The 24,960-nt window shown below is 46.9% G+C and overlaps 2 protein-coding genes across 2 annotated transcripts in view; one reads left to right on the top strand and one right to left on the bottom strand.

Moving 5' to 3' along the window:
* LOC144164798 (neprilysin-1-like) overlaps positions 1-24,960 on the top strand; it is a 508,128-nt gene that overhangs the window by 449,039 nt on the left and 34,129 nt on the right. The window lies entirely within an intron of this gene.
* Positions 1,895-24,446, bottom strand: LOC144165192 (uncharacterized). Its single transcript, XM_077695304.1, has 8 exons — positions 24,155-24,446; positions 23,257-23,343; positions 22,724-22,928; positions 16,395-16,885; positions 14,871-15,163; positions 7,184-7,369; positions 5,181-6,011; positions 1,895-4,200 (listed from the first exon to the last, which is right to left on the bottom strand). Exons 3-8 carry the CDS (start codon positions 22,903-22,905, stop codon positions 3,817-3,819), a joined length of 2,367 nt encoding a protein of 788 aa, XP_077551430.1. The 5' UTR covers positions 22,906-22,928; positions 23,257-23,343; positions 24,155-24,446; the 3' UTR covers positions 1,895-3,816.

Here is a 24,960-nt window from a genome sequence, read left to right as displayed (position 1 = left end):
GTGCGAATTGCTGCCCATACCGTTACAGATGCTCTGTCAAAGTAGTTATGGACCACCATGTGCTTTTCTGGCTGTCCCCGCTAAAAGATCCATTTGATTGCCTAGCAAGTTAGGCTTTGAGAACTACAGGACTATGACATACAAGCCATTTATTGCTCGGGCTGTAGGCACCATGATGCTGACGCTCTTTACCGTTCTCTGCTGCTGCATGACAATGAGGAAGTCTCAAGCACCGATTGCTACATGTCGTCACTCGAGATACAGTAATCACTCGTCAACTGAAAGTCATAAAATCCGCTGAAAATTTTGTTTCGAGTTACCGAAATGCAGAAAACTTCTGGCCAGGTCACTGATATAAGAGCTAGTGCTGCTAACAAAGGCAAAATAATTTGCAGGGAAACAAATTTTTATGATTTCATAAGAATGGCGTGATGCTCGCCCATTTCGCCTTCGCATCTGGTCTTAGAAAGGTGTTCTTCAACTGCTCGATGCAGCGCATAAATCAAAGGTTGCCACCGCTACATTCTACCTTGATGCGAAGCAGGTGCAGCATGTTTTTTGTTTGTGCCATAATAGGCACTTCTCGAGGCTCCTTATCATCCATACGATAAGCTGCATTGGCCACAGCTACGTCAACGATGCAGGCATTTGTCAGCATTCCGGTCATGGGGACATCGGCATCCTACAACTCGTCCTCCTTGTGAATTCGCCATTCCCGACTGTTTGGCACATAGTGGGGAACTAAGCGTTCGAACAGAGACCTTATCAGCTGCCTGTAGTGGGCTTTGCTGCATGTCCTCTCTGCCAACATTTTGAGATATCCATGGTCTTGCAAAAAAAAGTTTTGAGATAAAGGGGTGCAAATACATAGCGCCTATGATGAGAAAAAGTTTCGACTTAACCAATATTTCAAGATAGCTGAGATTGTGTTATTGAGGGATTACTGTATACTAAATGTTATCAGAGCAAAAGAAAGATTCATGGATTTCTTCCATCTTGAGCTTCCTGTGTAGCTTATTTGCATATGGTGCACCTTAGACACTATGCCAGAAATCATCACACTTCGCCATTCATGATGAAATGCTGCTCCAGTACAAGCATTGAACCAAAGGCAGGAAATGGCTTGTCTAATTCCGTGGCATCTAGACTCACAAATATGTGCCTATTTTCATAAAGAACTGCACTGTGCCCATGCTGGGGCATACAAAATATATCAACACTTGCAGTTCTACTGGTGAGGCACGTACATTTCAATTTGTCAATACGTTCATTCTGTGTTCCATGCCGATGCCAAAAAATCTCTACTCCTTGACGGAACTGGCCTTATGCAGCCTTTACTATTTTCAGAGTGCTGTCGACTACTTGATGTGGTATGCAGAGACTGCCTGCTGCTACTGTGCGCAAAGCTGCCTCCTTTGTTCCGTGGCAATTAACTGTGCAACAAAGAGCATCCCGTAAAAAGCCTAGTAACCTAAAATGGGTTTTTTCATTCAAAGTTATCAAGGCTCTCTTCAAAGCTTGCTGTACCATTTACAGCACCAATGCATACCATCCTGACACTGCCACACATGCTACAACCAGCCTATCTCCATTTTTTTCTTCGTGTAAACGCAAGCCCCCGCACACCATTGCCCTGATCACTCAAAGTGAACGCTTATTGTTGATGTTGCTAAGCACTCAGGACAATTTCATCAACTGGCCTGATCATTAACAAAGATAGCAAGATCAAGAGTGTCAGAAGCCACACCACGATGGCAGCACGCCTCATTTTACCTATTTACCAAGCTCACTCATCAGGCTGTGGTTGCCACCAAGTTCTCCTGGCTTGAGCAGTAAACTGCTTTCGCATTACCATGGCCTCTACCGCGTCGTCAAATGTACATATCCTGCAAATATGTGGTTCGGCTTTTACTCCACCTCTCCAGCACCAAAACATCCATGACGTCTATTTCCATCACCTGAAGCCTTAAATAGACCCTTTTATCATCTCATCTGCCATGTTGCTAGAGGATGGCTTTTTTTTTCTTGTGGGCAACTGCAAGAAAGACTGTCACCAACACCATGTCCACTTAAACAATTGACAGACATAACCAGCGTCGGGCATTCGCCATGAATGGCCATGCGCAACACAAGAGCCACTATCCGCACTCCTACAACAAAAGGACACCAACTCTTGGCCATCGTAACGTTTTGGGACTAGTCCTCTCAGTCCAAGAATAAATCTTCCCTTCAACTATGAAAAAAGACAAGGAGGGGGTTGACTTTCAGGGATACATCCACGTGACTGTCTGCCCACTGCACTGAAACACTCCACAGCAAAACAAAAACACACAGCACCACACGTCCCAGAATGAACAACAGAAAAAAGTTGAGGGTGAGGAATTTGCACAGAGCTACATATACATGACTGTCTGCCCGCTGCTCTGAAGCAGCACTTCACAGCAAAACGAAAAAAACACAGCACTGCACGGCTCAGAATGAACAATACAAAAAAGTTGGGGAGGAGAACTTCACACAAGGCTACGTCTACGTGACTGTCTGCCTGCTGCACTGAAGCAGCACTTCACAGCAAAATGAAAAAACACGGCACCGCACGCCCCAGAATGAACAACAGAAAAAATCTGGGAAGGGGACTTCACACAGGGCTACGTCTACGTGACTGTCTGCCCGCTGCACTGAAGCACTTCACAGCAAAACAAAAAAACACGGCACCGCACGCCCCAGAATGAACAACAGAAAAAATCTGGGAAGGGACTTCACACAGGGCTACGTCTACGTGACTGTCTGCCCGCTGCACTGAAGCACTTCACAGCAAAACGAAAAAACACGGCACCGCACGCCCCAGAATGAACAACAGAAAGAAGTTGGGGAGGAGAACTTCACACAGGGCTACGTCTACGTGACTGTCTGCCCGCTGCACTGAAGCACTTCACAGCAAAACGAAAAAACACGGCACCGCACGCCCCAAAATGAACAACAGAAAGAAGTTGGGGAGGAGAACTTCACACAGGGCTACGTCTACGTGACTGTCTGCCCGCTGCACTGAAGCACTTCACAGCAAAACGAAAAAACACGGCACCGCACGCCCCAGAATGAACAACAGAAAGAAGTTGGGGAGGAGAACTTCACACAAGGCTACGTCTACGTGACTGTCTGCCTGCTGCACTGAAGCACTTCACAGCAAAACGAAAAAACACGGCACCGCACGCCCCAGAATGAACAACAGAAAGAAGTTGGGGAGGAGAACTTCACACAAGGCTACGTCTACGTGACTGTCTGCCTGCTGCACTGAAGCAGCACTTCACAGCAAAATGAAAAAACACGGCACCGCACGCCCCAGAATGAACAACAGAAAGAAGTTGGGGAGGAGAACTTCACACAAGGCTACGTCTACGTGACTGTCTGCCTGCTGCATTGAAGCAGCACTTCACAGACACGGCACCGCACGCCCCAGAATGAACAACAGAAAGAAGTTGGGGAGGAGAACTTCACACAAGGCTACGTCTACGTGACTGTCTGCCTGCTGCACTGAAGCACTTCACAGCAAAACGAAAAAACACGGCACCGCACGCCCCAGAATGAACAACAGAAAAAAACTGGGTAGGGGGACTTCACACAGGGCTACGTCTACGTGACTGTCTGCCCGCTGCACTGAAGCACTGTCACAGCAAAACGAAAAAACACGGCACCACACACCCGCAAACAAACAACAAACAGGAAGTAGTACCTCAAAACAAACAACAGAAAATGCTGGGGGGTGAGAAGGCGTGGTCAAGGGGCTTGTGTTTTCAGAGAGGAGACGAAGTAAGGAAACAGTTAATGTCCCTGGCCGTGCATCTTCGCATGGGGAACATTTGCGCCAACACTGCGGCAAAGAACATGAGGGCGCTTTCGGGCTGCCTTCAATGCTGCATTGTTTGGTGGTCGCCCAGCCGGCACTCTCTTGGACCCCTTGGTAAGCCCTGGACGGCGCCTCGACAGGGCTGTGGGCTGCACTTTTATAGTACGGCCACGCCTCAATTCGAGGCCAAGTGCCGAATTCATCGCCATGATGGCCCCTACACCACGCTGCTGCTTACACAATCTTTGCAAGCGCATGCTTGCACTTGTCAGGTGCTTTCTGTACGAGTCTTTGTGCCATTCAGCCTCGTGAATTTTTCTCATCTCGGCAATGAGGGCTTCCAGGTTGTCATCTGCATCCTGCACAAACAGTTTCATAAGAAACTTTCACAAAAGTGGCAAAAGGGAGAGGATTACCTGATCTTGAGTAAAATTAGATGGGTTTTAAAGCAATACTTGCTTCCAAAGACAGCAATTTATAACCAGGACACTAATTTTATCGGAGAAATAAATATTTTGCTACAGTACAAAAAATGCTATCACAGCACACGTCAATAGTGTTCGGATTTAATAGACACTTGCTATACGTATTCATTGTATTGAGGAATGGGGTATCGGTATGCGAGTAGTGGACCCTTCATTCCATAACACCGGAAGATTTGACGGGACCACAAAGACACAATACAACTTAGCAGGCTTCTTGACTTCTTTTTCGTTGTCCCATCTAGTTTTTGGGCTGGTATGCAATAAATGCATAGCGCCAGTGGCTTTTGACTGCAGAAAAATTTATTACATTGCATCATATTTTTATTGACTGTGCTCTGAAAGTATGACACTGCACAACAGCCTTTCACAAATGTACATTCTGCCCAGAGCTGCACGCACGTGCGTTCAAAGATTAACAAGTGGTTTGAAAGCTGCAGTTTGCCTAGCAATTCATTCATACTTGTTTCACATTTGCATGCAAATGAAAAGAACTTGGGGCAAATTCAGCAGAATGGTGTTCAATATAAATAAAAGCGCGAGGGTTCCGGCTAGTTGGTAATCCATTAGCAAAACAGCGCGAAAAAAAGACCAAGGAGTGCGTGGGTGGTATCACAACCTAGCGCAACATTGGACATAGGTTTCCTGATAACTGATAGAAAATACTTGAGAGCATAACAGCACATATGGGATAGTGCTTGTCTTGTTTGTGTTCTTTTGTTGCGCTTCAGTGCGTTTTTCGAGCTAGGAAATTTTGTGGCAGTTACCTTTTTGGTGTATTAATTTAGGCTATTTATTGCGGGGACAATTTAATATGCCTAGTGAAATGAGACTGGTTTGTGGAATGGCGCACATACCTTCCTGTCTTGCTGCTGCGAACCTGATGTGGATGGCAGCGCATCACACAAAGCATCCTGTTCCGGTTGCTCCTCCTGGCACGGACTGGCCGCCGGTTCTGGCGGAAAGTCCTGGCTGCTACAGGCCACGGGCTCACCATTCTGACACCTCGCCAAGGAAGCACGTTGGCTTGGCGTCACTTCGTCACCCGATGCCATGAAATAGTCAATGCTCGGGCACTCACTGCCAAGTGCAAGCCACCCCAGCTCATGTCTGTCCTCGACCGTCAGTGCAGGGCAATTCGGGAAAAGCCCTCCATAGTGCTTGTGCACCAGGGCCTGGTGCTTGCAGAATGCCCCTGAGTTGCCAGCTGGGCACGTGCACAGGCCTGTGTGGCCCCACACCTCGTACCACTCGCCGTTGCCACTGGAGCTGGGTACGGAGAAGCAGCCGTCTCCGAGCACTCGAATGTCCGCTGCAGCCTCTTCAGGCATCCTCTTCAGCAGGCTGTGGTAGAGCAGGTGGTGCGTGGAGACCCGGTTGTTGGCGTGCTTCAGGATGCGGCTCTTGAAGTACTCCTCCATCACTTGGCCAACCGACTCCACAAGTGCCACAGCATTGAACGCCTTCGTCCGCGACAACACAATGTCTTTCAGAATCCTGATGGAGGCTTCTGCAAAGTTGTTGGTGTTGTGGCCTCGTGTAGTTAGGTCTGCACGGCACAGCAACAACCACTCCCCCTGCTGCTGCTGCAAGAAGGCCTCGACACGCGCCTTGTAGCCCTCGTGGCTGCTGCCCCGAAGGCCCTCGATGGCTTTGTTGAGGCCCTCCACGCTGGTGGCATACATGATCTGAGAGAAGTCAATGCATAAAAAATTAGAACACAAAGCATTCTAGCACATCACACAGACGTAACGGAATTTAGGTGAAAATTTTCTAGGGATTTCACGTTCCTTGAGCATTGACTGCACACACACACACACACCTTTATCTTGACCATACTGATTTTGAAGATGGTGCTTATTGATAACTAATCTATTCATAATACACAAATCTAAGCGACGGGATGTCTAAGCTTCTACTGTAAGTCATATTTTGAACGGCAGGCCTGCTAATAGCATGCACATCAGGGCGTTTGTTTTCCAACCCCACATGCTTGTTTGCCTTATCAAGCGCACATTAAATCATGCACTACATCATACATTCACAGATACACATAGCTTTGACACAAGTGGCAATATGCACTTGCTTTGGTGATACATATTTGCGTTTGTTCTGACCTCTTTAACCCTAACTTTCCAGGCAGGAATTTGTGGTTTGGTGCAAGTGGTGATATATGTTTGATTTCGCAAAAAGCTTTGTCCTTATAAACTGGTTTTTTCCACATTGCATTTTTTCCTGCATGTGTGGACGCCATAAAATCTACGCCTACATTGTTAGGTAATTTGATAAAAATGCTATGCTGTCTGAATCGAAATGTTAAAAACCATTGCCTGTAGTGTCATTAGGACATTGAGAGTTCATGTAGGCTCAAGTGGGCAAAAGATTACTAATCATAAAACTAAGTTTCGCACTCAACCTTTGAGGCAAGCCAAAGACCTGTATCTAAACCATTACGCTGATACTACTCTCATGAATTTGGCTAGGTTCAACGGCAATGGTTCCATGTTCATTTCCTGCCAGACTTCTTTCTTGTGTAACATCTGCATACTCATTATAGCTTTTTTCAGGTCCTTTCAAATATAAACATTTATACATAAAAACATGCAAACATTAACATCTACAAAGTAAATTTAAAAACTTAAAATTTGTCATTTTAAATGCATAAAGTGTAATGAAATCAGTGTTCTTGCCCGGACTAAATTTTAGCAGCATGTTAACAGCCAGTCCGTAGTACAATGAAAATGTACACTGCTTTCATCATTTGTATAAATGTGCCTAGTTACCTGGAAGACCGTAACATGGCCATGTCATTGCCACTCATGCATTGGTACTGCCACGAAAATACATGGGAAACACGAACCTGCTGAAATTTCGTCATCAAAGCTCTCCTTTGGTCTTTCTCAACATTGTTTCGAGCAGCCGTCAACCACCGCCATTCTGCCTGTGCCACATGAAAATGGCACAGAAGCTGCCTTCCTTCGGGCCAGGTGGTCCTCAGAGCTGCTTTTTCAGCAGCAGAATTGTCTGTCATGAATGCTCCAGGGGCCTATAAATGGGGCAACAAAAATAGCAATGATAATATAAATGAAGTGATGTACTGTATGCACATGATTACGTGTGCAGCTGTCGAAGCGTAAAATTTTAAAATCAAGCGTAACATTTGTGGTGCGCTTATCATTTAAGGTGTGCCTGTGCTTATGAGAAGGCAAGCGCTGCAGGGGGCGGCAGAAAGTTAGATGGGCAGATGAATCAAGAAGTTTGCGGGGATAAATTGGTCACAGTTGGCACAGGACCGAGGTAATTGGAGAATAATGGGAGAGGCCTTTATCCCTGCAGTGGGCGTAGATAGGCTGGTGATGATGGTGATGATGATGATGATGTGCTTATGAAAATGCAATTCAAGCTCCCTTCTTAGGTCAATTTCATTTGCTCTAAATAGGTTTTTGTTATGTTCCTTAAAATTTTTATGGTAATTTGTCCAAAAGGCAGTTGTGTGCCAAACAGCAGGAGAGTGTGCTGCTCCCATTAGCTTTTCGAAAACCACCATTCATTTACAGAACTCATGGAGAGTTACAAACATTTACGTTTTAGTACAGATTAATATATCAGCTACTGAGGTGCCAGTCAGGCTGCAGTACACGAACGTATTTCCCAAAATTGCAAGCTCAAAAGGTTATTAGAAAAACTGGCCATGTATCTCAGCATTTCAGTCTTGCCTGTCGAACAAATAAGCCCCCCCCCCCCTTCCCTCTTATTCCCACTTCATCCTGCTCCTCCCACTTCCCTTCCTCATCTCCACTCCCTATCCTACTCTTCACTTCCCCTTTCCAATCTCCTGCCCTTCACCTCTACCCTTCCCACCATAGCTTCCCACAACGCCCTGTGACCAAAGGATAAATCACAGGAATTTGTAGAATGGAGGTTAGTTTTCCATTAGTTTCTTTGTTCTTCCAGAAATCAGACCGACGTTCAACCTCCTTCCCCCCACCTCGGGGGTTGTCGGCTCGTTCAAATATGAAAGCATTTTTCAGACAAAACGGCAACGTTTGAGCTGATATCTTCTGCAAGACAACACAGTAATAAAAAAAAAAGCTAAGCATATAAATCTGTGCGCGCATCTGGAAGCGGCGCCACCTATCCACACGAAAACAAAACACGTAACCAGCACTGTTTGGTCTAGCACTGGATAGATGGCGCCGCCATTGCAAATAGAACTCCTGCGACGGCAGTTTTTTCATTAATTCAAAAATAACCATGTAAGTTTATTTTAGGGGAAACAACCGGCGTCACGTGCAAAGACATGTAAAGAAATTTTCTGTGAACGTGTTGTGGGAACGCAGTGCGCTAGACGAGCTTCAGCCAAGCCAGGTCAAGCGTTCCAAGATGGCGGCGCCCTTACGGACGGTCACACAGGCAATTATATCACGGCGAACGCCGGCGACAGACGGTCGGTAAGGACTAATTATGAACTTGTGAACTATATTTTGTCAAGATTATCTCCACGGTATACTGTGGCACGCTTGTAATAACCCTGCCGCAGTATCGCTGTAGTGCACGCAGAGCAGTGGCGAGGTGTGATTGCGTAGTGCTTGATTTCTTTCCATAAGGTGACGTTATCATCTCAGTTATGGTCGTGCCTGGCATCAGTTTAGCAGCCCTCAAGTGCTCCATCGCTAGACTTTATTACGACAAATGCAAAAACGTTATTCAGAACAAGTGGTCGAAAAGGGTAATTGTGTTGTTCAGAACAAGTAGTTCAAAAGCAATTTCCTCATCACCTAGCAGACAAACATGCCGCTAATGAGACACATTGTTACTACGAATAACCCAAGCATTCATGCGTGGGTTATTTGTAGAGTTATTAGTGCATTCATGAATAACCCAAGCTTCCAGGCTTTCTTTTAGTGAAGTCAAAGGTAGGGTGCCACGCAATATCTGCCCATAGACGTGTTTGAGACGTGTAAATACTGCCCAAAGGAGGACGCTGAGCTTATGTTGGGTGTTCTTGATAAGAAATAATGCTGGTGGACTGGGTTTGGTATTTAGAAGATAAAGCGCTGTTATTTCTAGCTTGTGAGTTCAAAAAAGATTAAGTACTCATGGCGACATCATTTACACAGGAGCAAAGCACGGATAGTGCTCGAGACTAAGGAACTGCTGCCTTCGTTCGATGACGGTTGCTTCCATGCTGCCATGTGTTTGTTTCTTCACACTAATGCTGCTTTGATTGCTCTAGCATGTACAGCCAACTAAAGAGGGAAGCCTTCTGCTAGGATAGTGGATCCCACACTACGTGACTTAAGGATGAAAATCTCTGTCTCTGCTTTGTGATCTTCAACACTGCCTTCTGAATGCGCATACATTGTTCCCCTACAGCCTATGATGCCTGTGGGGTTATTACAACAGCCAGGTAAGCCAGTGTGAACACTGTGCCTTGTATTTAATGTTTGGTTCAATGCAAGTGCAATCCCGGTTACGCAGCAGCCTTGTGCCTTAGCCATGTGCCTTCATTAAGCCTTGCTGCACTCTGTGCAGCAAAGTGTTTAGTCCGTCCATTGGGACACCTTGTGGGCAACAACAGTTGGTGCAGTCAATGAGGTGGAATTGTAAAATACTGGATATTGGCAGCATGACCCGGTATAATGTCTACTTGGGAAGGTCTGAATAGTGCAGGTGTCCTCATTCAGTTGCAGGAGCTTTTTGTTGCCTTTGAACCTATAGAAGCTTGACTGTTGTGCCGACGGCACATTGGGATGCCTGTCCGGTATTAGGTGGTGGCTGAACCATTTGCCAAGGGCCTTTCAGCTGATGCCAAATAGCTTTTGTCAGCGTAGTTGTACGTTGTTTTATCATACTGTGCTAGCATTCGTTGTCGGTGCTCGTTGGCGCACCAATTAGTTTAGGCACTTTTTTTGCTGCAGCTGTCACCTTCCAAATGATATTAAGGGCATTTTCACCTCATTCACCCTTTCTGTTAAAGCTAGCGATCAAGCGAACTCCTTTCTTTCCACTTCTTCCTCACAATTTTTGCGTGATGCTTTCCACCTCAAAGAATGCCAAAAGCTCTCTTTTCAGTGTTAGGCCCTAGTTCATAATGTTCATGCGTATTGAAACAACAGCAGTTGGTGACCTTAGGTTGTCCACATAGAGCCCTCAGCCTGACCATAATACAGTGGAACCCCATTACTACGTTTTCCACCGGACCGGGAAAAAAAACGTCACAGCTGGGAAAACGAAAGAGTGAGGAAAGCCACGAAAATGGGTCGGCGTCTTACTGGCGTCATTAAAGGAGTACTGAGACGAAATTTTGTTGTGTTGTTTTTTTCGCTGCTATGCATGCCTACCAGCCCACTAATCATAGAATGACAGATTAGACGGTCGAGCGCAGTGTAAACATTCATTTACGGCATCGTTTATTCGTGTCAGTTTCGGTTTCGACAAAACGAACGCCGAGCGGCCGCCATGACAGGAGGTATCACGTGACGTCACCATTCTTGCCGTATCACTGCCGCTCTGGTAGTGTGCGCGCACTCAGACCGGCCGAGGTCTTCACCGTCCCCACAGGCCCGGGCAGCATGACGTCAGTCCCAAAATCATGACGTGTACACACGCCCGAGCAGCGTGCGCCAACCACAGCCAGTGCGTCGGCTTCGTCACGGGAGCCCCAACGTCGGCAGTTTGGGGCAAGTAGCAGATGATGTCATGTCGGTCCGCTCTGGGCTTTCTCGTGCGGGCGAAGATTAAAATGGATTTTAAATACGCTTCACTGAACGGTTGCTGTTGAAACTTGCTGGGAGATATCTCCTGATAAAAAGGAAGCATTCTACATAGTTATCTCAGCTTTGAAATTTCGTGCCAGTACTCCTTTAAATGACCCCCTATCTGGAACTCCATTGTTGCCCACTTCATTTCTGCCCGTTCCACCAAATGTAGGGGTGTTTTTTTGCATTTTTCATGTGCACATTCAGTGTTGCCAAGAGCAATTAAGACGGGCGTCAAGTCATGATAGTCGTCGCAAAATCATTGTACCACTCGCTCGTCGTCACCTTACTCATGAAGGTCGACAACAAAATCGAGCGTCGTGAAATCTCCGTACCACGTGCTAGCCGTTCCGACCGCCTGTATGGGTGGTGTAGAAAGTGCAGTTTGCAGAAAGGCGGTGTAGAAGGACTGGCACAAGTGACGGTATGGGTGGTGTAGAAAGTGCCGAGAGTGGCAAGGAAGGAGCAGCAGACGATGCATCGAGACCGATCTCAACGGTACCGCACCGGCAGCAGCATCGGCCCGTGCCGCGGTACTGGAAGGCCATGCTCTTTGCCAACTGACCCAATCTAAAAACGCTGCACGGCACCATTACAACAGTGCGGCGGCGTTAACATCACGCACTTCCGGCGTTCCGAAGTAAAACTTCTGTTGTAAGCTCAGTGATGATCATAATAGCACTTTCGACAGATGGCCATCTAGTGACTGCCTCTCCAACTCGCTTGCAGCTTCTTGTAGGTTGTTTAGTAACAAATCCTGGCCAAGACTCATCAAAAGCCAAAATGGCGGTGCCCAAGCCGCTTTGGAGTGTCAGGTTGCGACGCATTATACGGTAACAGGCCCACAGTTGCGACGTTACAGCGGGGTTCGCAATATGTTATATCCTATGGGAGCTATGCCGGGACCGATGGCACACAACGTAACAGCCAGGAAAATGCAACAGTGAGGAATGTAACAGCGGGGTTCTACTGTATTCCCTCACAACCGGCCTTTCTGGCATATAAAAAGTATTTGCCCAGTGCATCAGACCTACCCACCCCTCCCTATTGACACACCATGGCCTCTAGGCCCATGTGAAGGCAATGGTATCATCCACACGAGCCTAGTTTGCCGTGCTATGCCATCTGTAAACCAGACATGCACTTATGTTACGGAGGCACCTCTTCCATTTGTTTTAGGAGAGCTCAGCCCTAGGCCCTTGTCTTTGTGTTGCCCCACCGTCTTGCCTGATCATCTACACAGACTCAACACAGGCTACTCGAGAGATGCGGCGTGTACACAGCACATTGAGCATTACATTCGACGTGCACCGGATGCTGAAATCGTTCCCGTGCCCTGTTTGCATCCTCTGGACATGTTGCAGCACACCTGCCCACTTGGAGGCCAACTTGGCTGCTCATAATCCGTAAGCTACGGACCCGCTCCCGCTTCTGCAGCTGTCACTGCAGGATGCTCTTCTACTTAAAGGGCGGACAACCGATTTTTGTCGTGCATATGCTCTCTAGCTCGTATAAAAGCCAGCATTTGATATAGCCCGGTAACCACAAGAAATTTCTAAACAAATTGGCGGAAATAATTTTAATTTGGCAGCAAACTTCCTGAAATCGGAAGGGTGGCGGTTCTCGAAACTTGACACTACAATATGTGTCCCCGTCACGTGACCTGAAAACCTAGCTGCTACTGTAACTGCTGAAACGTTTATTCACTTATTGAAAACCTTTTCACACAAGTATTTGTAATAGTTAAAATTGTATATGTATTTTTAAACACTATTTTGTAAATTTTTGAGACACGCTACCCGCCGCCGCTGGGTTCCTCTCAGTGTGGATAACTGAGCATCCATGCTCAGAATCAATGGCAGCGTTCAGTAAACAGACCCAGTGAAGAAGCTTTGATGATTCTGCCTGAGTCAGGGACTTTCTTCTGCCAAAGTATTCAATTTCAGTTTTCAAATAATCCAACGGAAGAAAAAAAGAAAAGACAAGCCTGGGGAGAAGCGAACTTCTGACCCCCACAACGTGAAGCCAGATTCTACCTATTGTCCATCCCAGCAGATGGCACCTTCGTGCAAAATAGACTGGTGAATTAAAAAAAGCACATAAAGGAATAAGGAAGCCTGCGATTCACACTTTTCTTTAACTGGGGACGAATTTTTAAATATCGCTTTTCATCTGGCATACAGACAAAAGTATGTTGCCACGCTACTGTGTGTCATGGTTGCCAGCATTATTTTTGGGAGGACACATACGGTTCGTAGATCTAAAAAATTCCGATTTGAAAAGTTCTAGGGCGTTATCGGCAAAACCGTTTATCGTTAAGGTGCTTTAAGTGATGCACTTTCATTTGGGATAGAGAATATATACTCTACAAAAATTGGTTGTCTGTCCCTTTAAAACAGCCTCTCTTCGGCACTCCACGTGTGGCCGTCTTCCTCTGCATGGGGCTGACTTTCCTGGCGGTTGAACCCACCGTGAGGTGGTCACGCTCTGGAGAATTTGCTTGGGTGTTCATGCAACGTGGACTTCTAGCCTTGTGGTGACTAATTTAACTTGCCCCTACCGCCCTACTTCTGCTGCGGAAGCGACATTGGACCACCCCCTGGGGACATGCCCAGGACTCCAATCAGCCCGAACCCAGCACTTGGTAGCCCTAGGAAATCGCCCAGGCCGTCCACCCGATATTTATTAGTGGACGCATGGTCAGCTTTACAAGCTGCTGTAGGACTATCTTGCTGCGACTGGCCTATACAGCATTCTGTGGTGCATAAAGCCACTTGCCTCCAGTTTCTTTCCAATTTTTTTTAACCTTCCGTTACTTTCATGCCCTGTGGCAAAATGGCGCAATAAAAAACAAGTCTCTTTCTAGACTACTGTGAGGAACATCTTTGCAAATTGGGGCGCACCAAGCAGTCATCGCTGCTTCATGCATGCAGGCATGTCAGAATATGCACTCGATTTCAGCACCACCTCTGCTACAGAAAGTGGCACCATTGGTAACCATGGCACTGCTCTTGACGGCAAAAATATGAATGCTCTCAGGCCAACATTCCCTGTCGTGTGTAAGCCGAAAATGGCGAAAGAGCCACATCCCTGTTGCTCTCTCCTGTTCCTAGATTTTGCATGTGCTCCCGGCTTGGGCAGTCACCCGATTGGCAGCGCCACTTCGTGGAAACTATAAGAAACAATTCGCAGGGTTTGTCTAGCCGTTGTGAGGTGGTGCTCCTACATGTCCATGTTTTCTTAGTGTTTGCCTGTCAAGCTGCATGTCGTGCCCGAGTGGAGACATAAGGGCAGACGCCCATTTATTACAGATGTTGGCACTGGCTTTTCTTTGCGAGTCACTGCTATATTGTGCAGAAAATTGGACCTACCAGCACGTGCCACCTGGTCAAGTTAGAATTATGCACCCTCCAGTGTCAAGATATCAGTCAAGACACATACTTAAATTACATGTACTTCTGTCCCTCCAGGTGGTTCTTTCCCTTAATAACAATTTCAATTTATCGTCTTTTGCACTTGAAGAAAATGGCTGACCAATAATGTTGCCCTTTGACCAAACTTGGCAGTAAATGTCTGCTTTGGTTGAAAGCTCAAAAAATAAGAAAAGAATTTTGCACCATGCCCTCATGATTGTACTGGTCCTTTTCCCTGTGCATTGTTTTTATAATCTTTCCATTAGGTTCAGCAACACATGCTTATTGACTTGTGACATAGATTTGACAACCCTTTCAAAAAGAAAATGACAAGACATTGTCAGTGAAAGCACCACACGTGCATGTCACTTACGCTGAGTCCGCCGAAGCACAGTGGGTAGGCCTCCTTGAGGAGTGCAAATGCTGTGGCGTAGGCCTCGGCTGTCTGGGCGTTGTGGAGCAAGACAGCTATGGGGACTGCCCCAGCACTCGTTGCAGCCAGCAGAACTGTGACTGTGGCATGTGTCGCATCACAGGATGACGTCGAGTCAACAAAAATCAGTTCGCGTGCTGCGTGGAGTTGCTGGGCCCGCCTCATAATTGGCGTGGCAACAAGGACTGCCCAGGAGGCGCCATCCTTGGTGCGGTTCAGCCGGACATCAATCCCTGCATAAAGATAAGAGTAGATGACGAGCAGGTAATAACACCGTGCAGTTTTAAATAATAAGATTTATGCAGTTATAGGAGTCACCAAAAGCATGAATCCCTTGCCAAGGAGTCCTGCTACAGATACAGTAGACTAGGGGTTCTCAGGCATGTTGGTCCGAGGGAACCCTGCAAAGCTCCACTAAGTGCCAAGGAACACCCCCCCCCCTCGCCAATTTATTGCTCTTGAATGTTGACTTTACACGACCACATAAGCTTGCTGCACCTATCTCCAAACAGGAGAAATCCGCATCGGGGTAATATAAGGCCAAGATTCAAGTGCAATAGTTTAACCACGCGGCCCGCTTTCGGAGTCTGGCTGCCTACAAGCTGCTGGCGGTATTTATTGCGCAGCTCGCACATTTGTGTTATGCACCGAGATGCGCTTACTGACAATTGGGCATGAGTAATGGAGGTTGCTTAGATCAACTGCACCTCGGGTTCGCCATATAAGTTACTTGGCGAGCGTGGAACAAGGAAAAATTTATCGGTGGCTCACAGAACCCCGAGGAGGAGCCTGCGGAACCGACTTTGAGAAACCATGCTAGACCATGCAGCAATTGGAATCGGCCTAGAGGGACCTGGTGTACCCTTTGCCAATGCTATGGAGCAAACAGGGTTGCATAGGGACAGTTAGTACTCTCCCGCATCATTTTCGCGATGTGATTAGTATGTTGAGCTATTTCTTAGTATGTACAGCTATTTCATATAAAGAAAGTGCATGTTTGTATCTCTCCCCCTCAGTCATTTGTTATGCTGGAGGCAGTAATGCAATGGCGGTTCAAATTATGCGCACATTAGCGAACAGGTTATGATTCAACACATTGACAAACAATATAGTGGTCGACTTGAAATTTCAGCTTGAACAAAAAACGATAGGACTTAGGAAGGAAACACGGACACAGTCCTTCCTAAGTCCTATCGTTTTTTGTTCAAGCTGAAATTTCAAGTCGATATGGAAAACCAACTCGCCCAAACCCAAGCAATTCTGAATATAGTGGTAACATACCATGTTGCATTTGCAACGAAGTTCTCTAATCTCCTTGGCTGCGTTCTCACAGCCTGCCTATGGCTGCCGTTAACACGAGCAGGAACTACATGTGCTATGCTGAGCAGAGTTGAACAAAACTTCTTTTTTTTCCTCCAGTGCCACATTCCGTAGCTGTGGCACAAGTTAACACAGCATGCTCACCTTGCTCTTCGTATGTTGGCATCTTCTCTGCCAGCTTGTCCAGGGGGTCCACCTGCTTGCCAAAATTCTCCTGCCGCCAGAGTCTGTGCCAGTAGTAGACTGCGGCTGGCAGGGGGTTGAGAGCAGCATTGGCCAGCAGGGTGAAGCCTCCCTCTTGCACAAGGAGCTTGCTCTCGTGGAGCCGGATGGCTTCCGCAGGGGACATGGCGTCTTCGAAGTAGCCCACGAATGTCTCCTTGGTCGTGGTGGCGGGACCCAGACGCCGCAGGGCATCGGCAGATGTGGTGCTATGGCTGTGGCCCTCTTGGTGCCACAGCCTAATCACTGCAGGCAGGGGGCTCGGCCTTCTCAAGAAAGGATCGTTCTTTTTTGTGTGCCTGTTCGTTTTTTTTATTTTTATATCTATCTTAGCCGGGCAAGAGGCACCGCTGCTGCCAGATGGCTTCTTTCGTGCGTTCTGTTTACAACGCCATGTTTTATGGAGCACCATCCTGAAAAGAAAAAAAATGAAGAAAAGATTACAGCAGCATGTGTAACTGAGGAGGCATGTGGGGCAAATCATGCCTCCACTGCACCAGTGAAAAGCTTTTGGTAGCGTGTGTTCCTTGAGTGTCTGGGTCATTTCTGAGCTGCGTGCCCCTGTGCTTGAAACGGTGTTGTAGGAAAGGGAGCCATGGACTCGGTTACGCTGTGTGGCTCTCCTACATTTATTCAGGTGCGTAAGGCCCGGCCGGAACTTAGATAGCGGCGTAGACATGCGACCGGCCCTGGAGCACAGTCCTGTTCATGATGAGGATAGTGGCGCTGCAAGCAGATGATGATGCACCACTACAAATTAAAGCAGTACAGTACTGACACTGCAGTATGACTTCTAAAAATTAATGCGGTGCACTTTATGAAGATGTCAAGATGCCTTCCTGCGGTGATGGGCATAGAAGTTGCTTGGAACAATTTAAAGCAGTATCATTGCCTCAGCTTTGAGCAGCCAGAAAACAGCTTGGGCCAGCTGTTCTGTGACATAAAACTAGCTTAGAGAGGCATTTTGCAAAAAACTTCCAGCTTGTCAGACTCAAAGCGGTCTGCCCCTTTCCCTCTCAGCAGCATGTATATTAGTCAAGAAGGAAACCAACAAGCACATTCACTGCAAAAATAGCCACACAGTCAACATTTCAGGGGGGCTTGTGGCATCTTTTGGTCCCTTCAGCCTTACCACCCCCACCTTTGGGCAGTTTCAGAGTGCCTCAATTCAGAGACTAGTTTTTAATTGAAATAAAGGGGAAACAGGTATAGCTGGTCTCAAAAGGTGGCCTCTTCATTCCTTTGAAGCACACGACAAGGCATCAAAATAGTGACAAAGACGCAAAGAAGTTAGGTGTGCCCGACAGCACCCAGCATCCTGCTCCTGGGCTTTTAGCGGCCAAAGCAGAAACTGATACCATGAATGAAGCTGTAGATCATCAGTGGCAACACGTCTTAACTAATTAAATATAGTTTTATGGGTTAAGACGGACTCGTAAAATAGTGTCTACTCCTTTAAAATATCGAACAATTTTTACAAAATCTCTTGGCTTACTGATAATTTAATAAAGTTCGCCTTTTGCAGAATAAAAAAAAATGCTCATCACGTTGTGTCTGGTGTAACCCCATTTAAAATCTTTTTTTTGCTTGCAGTGTCAGACATAAAATGTATTAATAAGGTATAGGTTTGGGCGAAGTGGGTGTATCATGTCGATTACTTTCTTCCTTGTCATCTTTTTGTGCAGTGAATGTTTATTATGAAATATGTGCTGTTAACAAGGGCTTTCCTGGTAGTTTACAAAAGGTATTATAAATGGGCCATGAAGACAAAAAGCAAGTTCTGTTCATTAAAACTACTGCTTTGTCTGAAAGTAATGCTAGTGCCACCTTTGCAGTTGAGATGTAAACGCTGAGGAAACAGTGGAGCTGGCAGTCTTCACTAGCTCTAACTTGGCTTTTCACAGGTATGCTTATCGTAACGGTCACTGATGCCGTTGAGTGCATGCCGCATCCCTCAGCTTGGAGAGCACCTGCATGTCGGATCTTATGTCGTCGCTAGGCACAGCCAATCCTGATGCACGCCTCCCCCACCCGAACATCTGTGCCGTGACACGCATTCCCCGCACCTGCTTGCCAGCTCCTTTCTTCCACGTCACTTCCCCTCACACTTGTTGGCTTAGTATTTTCCTCCTCTCCACTTTGCTGCACTAATTATTGTGAAACGCCAGGCAACGCCCGTGCTTGAACCCAAAGAAAATGCTAAGTGCCCGAAACGAACGTGATGATAGCGCGCAATCGGATAGAGAGAGAAAGACAAGACTTCTTTATTGAGCTAGGTTTGAGGGGGGGTGGTTCCTTATTTCAGGTAACTGTGTGCCGTCACAGCCATCTGAAGTTGATCACAAGGTAGGGAGCTAGACAGCAGTATCTCCCACTGCTCCAATTTCATTGCACGAGGGACCCAGGTTTGATTCAGAAGACGAAAAGCATTGAGGCATGCACTCCCAACCCCTGCTCGCGGGCTCCTTGCCTCCTGGCCACTTTCCCTCACACATCTGGCTGTAGCACTTTCCTTCTCTCCATTTTGCTGCGGCAAGTTTCGAACCCCACCAGGCACAGAGGTAACTCGAGCTTAAGCAGCTCCGCTGTTAAAAAAGACGAGGAAGTGGCGACTTCCGAGCAACTTTCTGACATGTCTCTACGACATCGTGGAATCTTGTTTGTGCGATCGGTGGGTAGCGACCACAGCCACTGGCAAGAAATGTGACTGGCCGCTTGTAGTGGGTCGTGTTGTTCTGTTTGGTTGTACCATGTGAATGCTAATGTGCAGGCAACATGACTCATATTATGTCACTTTAGTGCAAAATTTGAAAGTTTTCCAATATTTCTCGCCTTTTTTATGTTAAAAAGCATCTTTTATGGCTGGAATAGAGCTGTGTTACTAAAGGTCCCTTTTTCAAATTCAATAAAGTTGAATTTTGTCGTCATGGCCCCTTTAAATGCCTTAAGAAATTTTGTCTTGTGTCCCTGGTCTACCACTTTCAGCCGACAATGTTGGGTAACAGGGCACAGATTGGTTTTTATAGTTCAGTAAACGACTGGAAACAAACAAAAAAATAAATCCAGGGAAGCTTGCACTCATGCACAAGACTGGGAGGGCGAGGCTGTTTTAGGTGAGCATTGCCGGGCACATGGTTAAGTTTCAGTATTGTTGCTTATTTGCATAGGCGTGGTGCTAGCAATTGTCGCCATGTGCATTGAACAGGTTTTTGTTGTCTTTGCGGCGAGTGGTGGATGAAAAGTCATTCTCAGCATCGTAGACTTTCATCAGCTCTTTGTCATCGACTCGAGTCAGCGGTTGGATCTGTAAGTCGTCTCGGGAAGGACTGGGCACACTTGTAGCAATGTCTCTCGTGATCCATAATGGCTTCTACAAAATGCGGTGGCCACAGTGGTCTCTCCCAAGCCGCATGTCTTTTAAACACTGCTACGTGCAAGGGCTCTTTTTACTGAGCTTGTGTGCACAACAACACGAGGACAAATGAACGAGGGGTGTACGCTATGACGTGTCTGTCATTTCGAGCAAGTGTTGCCACAAATAGAATGAACACTGGAGATTTTTTTTTTTTTTTGGCCCTCTCTTTCAGCCAATCTCTCTCAGTGGGTATGCACTCTGGGAGTTTTTTGCAACATGGGAATTAAGGCCAGTAACTACAGCTTTGCAGTTAAAAAGTTGATTTGAACAGACTGGACTAGGAAAATGTTTATTTATATTTTGTTAGTCGTTGGGTGGCACCCCACTTGGGTTCCTGTGCCACGTGCTGCAGCTCACGATGGGGTCAGCACGGGCATTTACAACTGGTTCAGGGCTCCAACGGCCTCTACTGCTTTATGTGCCCGCTGGGTCAGACCGATCTGGTCATCACAGCAGTTGCTGGCCAGCAGAGCCACCCATTGCTCCGCATTAGGGTTTCCGATTTTGGGGACAGCCATTGTGCTTTGGCATTCCCATGCGGTGTGGATTTTTCCTGATGGCCCAGTGGGCATATAGTGTAGGGTAAATTGTACTCAGCGTGTTTAAAGGAGCCATGAAGACAAAATACAAGCTGGGTTTATTAGAAAGACTGCTTAGTTCCAATAACAATGATACCAATATCATCGCAATCTTTGAACGAATAACGGAGATATGAAAGAAAACGTGTGAAGCAGTCGCGGCCCCCTAGCCAATTTCCCAAGCCAATTTTCTATGACGTCACGGAACCTTGTTTGTGCGATTGGCGGCCGCCTAACTGAGCCGTCGTGATGACACATGACTGGACGTCTGTAATGGGGCCTCTAGTTCCATTTGACCGCATCACTTGAATGCTAAAGTGCAGTTAACGCACTGAAAATTGTGTTTTATTGTTGGCCCGCATGACATCATTCTTGCTCATAACACGTCAATGTGGCGCCAAATTTGAAAGTTTTTAAATACTTCTTGCTTTTTTTTTTTGGTTAAAAAACATCTTTCGGGGCTGTAATGGAGCTGAGTGAGATACTGAATCCTAGTTCTTTCAAATTAAACGAAATTGTATTTTCTCTTCATGGCTCCTTTAAGTTTGAGAACGTACTTGTCTGCGGCTGTCTCCAGTTGGTGGATTCTGCCCTCGTGAGGGATTCGTGTGGCACAGGGTATCTTTTCCTGATACCACGGTAATATGCTGCCCTGGGGAGTGGCATGGGTTCTTCAAGGTCCTAATCATCAGGTGCTTGGTTTGCAGTATATTCCCGAGTGTGCTGGGCCCCACAGGCTCCTGTGTTGTATCTTAGGTGGATGCTGAGGTTGTTGGGGTACACCGCCTTTAGTCTGGAAGAGTACAGCCTCACAAATTTTTAATAATATAGCAGGAGCGACAACTGATCGGCATGTCAGCACCTTATCACGGTGTTCCCTGGCCAAACAGACGAGAGTACGCGCATGCGCCTAAAACTATCTGTTGTGGGAGTGTCATCTGCTATGCTGTTCTCCTCAAGACAACACACCCCCTGATTTTTCTTATCTTGCAAGGTCGTTTCGGTACTGCAAAAAGTAGCTAAGCACTGTGTTTTATTGTTATCAGATTTCTTATTCATCACATTATATTGCAAAGCAGCCTATGGCTATTCCAGCCATAACACTGGTCCTGTTCTACTTTTATTTATCTTTTCCATGACATTCCTCACGCTAGGAGGGGGCAAATGACCCGGAAAAAAAAAATCACACGCACATTTGATATGCCCATGTGCATCCAATAACCACGGTTTCTCATGAACAGTTATTCACATGCAGTGGCAGGGAGTGTACCACTCTCAAGGAGACAGCATAGCAGACGGCACTCGTACAGCCAATAGCCCTATGCGCATGTGCGTACTCTTGCCTATTTCGCTGCTGATAAGGCGCTAACATGCCGATCGATCGTCGCTCCCGCTATATTGTTAAAAATTTGGGAGGCTGTACACAAAGTGTGCGGTGGCTTACTTGTCTGGTCAGAAAGTGTCTACAAGTTTTTTTGCAAATGGGAAATTGGTGTGAATGGCCCGTCCAGAAATGTTCTGCTGCTTCTAAAGCGACAGCTAGCTCCTTGGCATCTGTCACGGTACGATGACATAGCGAGCCACAGGAGCTAATATGGAGGTTTGGGTGTATGACTACAGCTACCCTCCGTCCTTTCCTTGGATCTTGTCCATGAGCATCAAATGCAGAAGCTTGTGTGAAAATTTGCTTCGTGTAAATATTTGCTGTAAGACTAACAATATCAAATTAAAGGAACTAACAAACTTGCAGGTTATGGTGCTCTTACAAGTTTGGCAGTTCTCTTTCTTAAGGGGCTCTCATGTCATGAGAAGATGACACTAGGGCAGTGAGGCATAGCACTGAGCTAGCCTCCTCCTGCGAATGTATGTGCAACCCTCCTCCGCCACATACACAAAGCTGTGTGTGGCACGTAGCTTTGCTTCAGTTCTTTGATGGCTGACAGGTGAATACATCTTTTCACCTTTAACCTTGGTTTGGGGAACTTGTCCTACCGCAATGTAACAACGTGTAGCTTGGTTTTGAAGTGTGCACTAACGTGACAACACTGTTATTCTGACCCAATCACCCGCACATATACTTTGTTTGTCATGGTGTTTTCGAGAGGAATGGGGTGGAACACAAAATGTAGAGCTGCGGTGTTTTCAAGTTGGACGATTACCACAACACTCCTCAAAAAATGTGGGGCACCCATCTGCATGTGCACTATGGTCTTTCAAAGAAGCAGAATTGTGATCCCGCTAGTTATTACAATTCTCACTTTTGACACCTTGCTGTTGACTGCACAGACTCCACAATCCATGATGTGTTTGTCCGGAGGCCATACTCCTCCACCCAGTGGCAAGCTGAGCCTTCATCTTGCAGGTTGGCGCGCAAAACTTCGAGCTCACTGGATGAAGATGCGTCATCTCTGATGCACTCTGGTGGCTCCGCTGTAGACATTATGCCAGCAAATGGTGGCAAGCCTGCAAAAGAATGCAAGCATAACAGCTTTGAGGCACAGATATTTATTACAAAGCGCCCAACTATCAGTGATACCGGCAGGTAGAACTTTGTTTAAAATGTCTGCTCAAATGTGTATAGATAGGACAACACAAGGAACCACAGATAGCTTGCCCTGACGTCGGCATAGCTGCCATGTTTGTGATTCACAAGCACAGCGAGAGGCTGCACTTTTATCCAATGCTCTTATGTCTGCAAAGGCACTATATTTTGTGTTGCTTGATGGCATTGACAAGTACTGCCAAAACAGGGACGCCCCATAAAAGGAGCGCAGGAACCAGTCGCACACACCTCGTGCCAGCTGGGCCCTGAGGAACCACGTGCACTAGGTGCTCATCATCCGTAGGGCCTCTCTCTGCCCACCGATACGGGCACCACCTGCAGGAGAGTAGTTCAAAAAAATGCATCCATCATGAAAAATGCAAGCATCACCTCGCCAAAATACAAGTTACATGTAGATTCACGCCTATACAGTGCATGTTTGTCGAGCAGAAACATTGCACTGCTTGGATCGTTCAAAAGTGTAACAAATATCAAAACAAGAACTTCCCTGCAGGTTTGCCATTATTTAGGCCAAGCTTGAAGCTTCAATTGAACCACAGCGGCTCAAATTCAATTAAGAAAGGGGCCGGGAGGGTGCATTAAATGAGATGAAGTGGTTTCATGTATTGAAAAATTTAAGTCTCCTTGGCAGGATGCCTGACTTGCAACGTCGGAAGCTGTGCTGAAAGTGACTTCCAGGGTAGTCACGTTGGCATCATAGCTAACAAAATTAGAGGATCCTCTTAATGAGTTTTCTTAGTGCCTAAAATTAGCCGGCTTTCTTAGTGCCAAAAATTAGCCGGCTTGTAAAACTCGATGCACGTTTTTTTTTTTTTAATTAAGACACCGGCACTGCACAGCTCCAGTTCACGAGTGCGTGTACAGAAAACAGCAGAACAAGCTGAGATCGCATTTCAGCTTAATAGTCCGTTCGCGCTGACTCGAGATCATCTTCGTAACCACGCGCAAAGAAACCAGTGTTTTACGCCGTGCAATATCTGATCTACATTACAGACATCCACACTACGCTGCCCCCTTCCGTGCGCGCAAGGACGAGAGAAATTTCACGAAAACAATTCATCAGCACACTGTGATTATAACAGTTCAGCAGCAAGCCAAAATGGCAGTGTGAGGAGAGCGCACTCACCCTTCGTTGCAGCACTGGGCGCTACTCCGACGGTGGCTCTACGGCTCTACTCCGATGACTTCCCCAGACGTAACTAGCGGCGATATCGCTCCTCGATACTCGAACGCTCACGTGCGGTCTAAATCGCGCGCTCATGCAAACTCAAAGGATGCCGTCGCTCGGCGCTCCACCGCTTCCGCGAAGTAGTAGAAATATCGCAGCGGCAGGTTCGCTCCCCGAATAGTCACTTTTCGCTTAGTTCCGGAATCGGGCAGCCGCGGCCGCTCCAACGTCCCTGACGCTGAGAGTACGGTACCTGCCGGCGTTGCTATGTGTGACGTTTCGGCGTCGCTCCTCTGAAACCAGCCAATCCTGTGTCGGTATGGTTGCTATGCGCTGGGCTCCCTGCATTTTAGAAATAAGCATCCCGGGCACCCCTGCTGGTGTCTTTGTTTGTACTTCGAGCAGCGGCGTGCAGCGGAAACATCTCTCAACTCCTCGTTTCCCTCAGACCCCCAACCCCGAAGTGGCTGCCGTATTTGCTTCAAGACATAACCTAACTCCGGTGGAAAGGAGCCGAGGAAACGGATATCAGCAGTCTCTAATATAGCGAGATCTGCGCAAAAATCAGCCTTTTCATAGGCGCGTGGGGGTCTTCTTCGGGGCTCCTTCGCCGGGAGAGCCGAACGCTTGTGCCGTTAAGATTCTGACTACAAAGCTGTCCAACTCCCGCGCGAAGAGCCCACATACCCCACGAAAAAACGGCTGCACGCTCATAAATTTTTGCCTCAGCATCAACAGCGGCTAGTTACATAAGCAGGCTGGTG

Source organism: Haemaphysalis longicornis, unplaced genomic scaffold, assembly GCF_048455015.1.
Source record: "Haemaphysalis longicornis isolate Haplotype H1 unplaced genomic scaffold, Haemaphysalis longicornis Haplotype H1 scaffold_14, whole genome shotgun sequence".
NCBI lineage: Eukaryota > Metazoa > Arthropoda > Arachnida > Ixodida > Ixodidae > Haemaphysalis > Haemaphysalis longicornis.
This window is presented reverse-complemented; position numbering and strand designations above follow the sequence as displayed.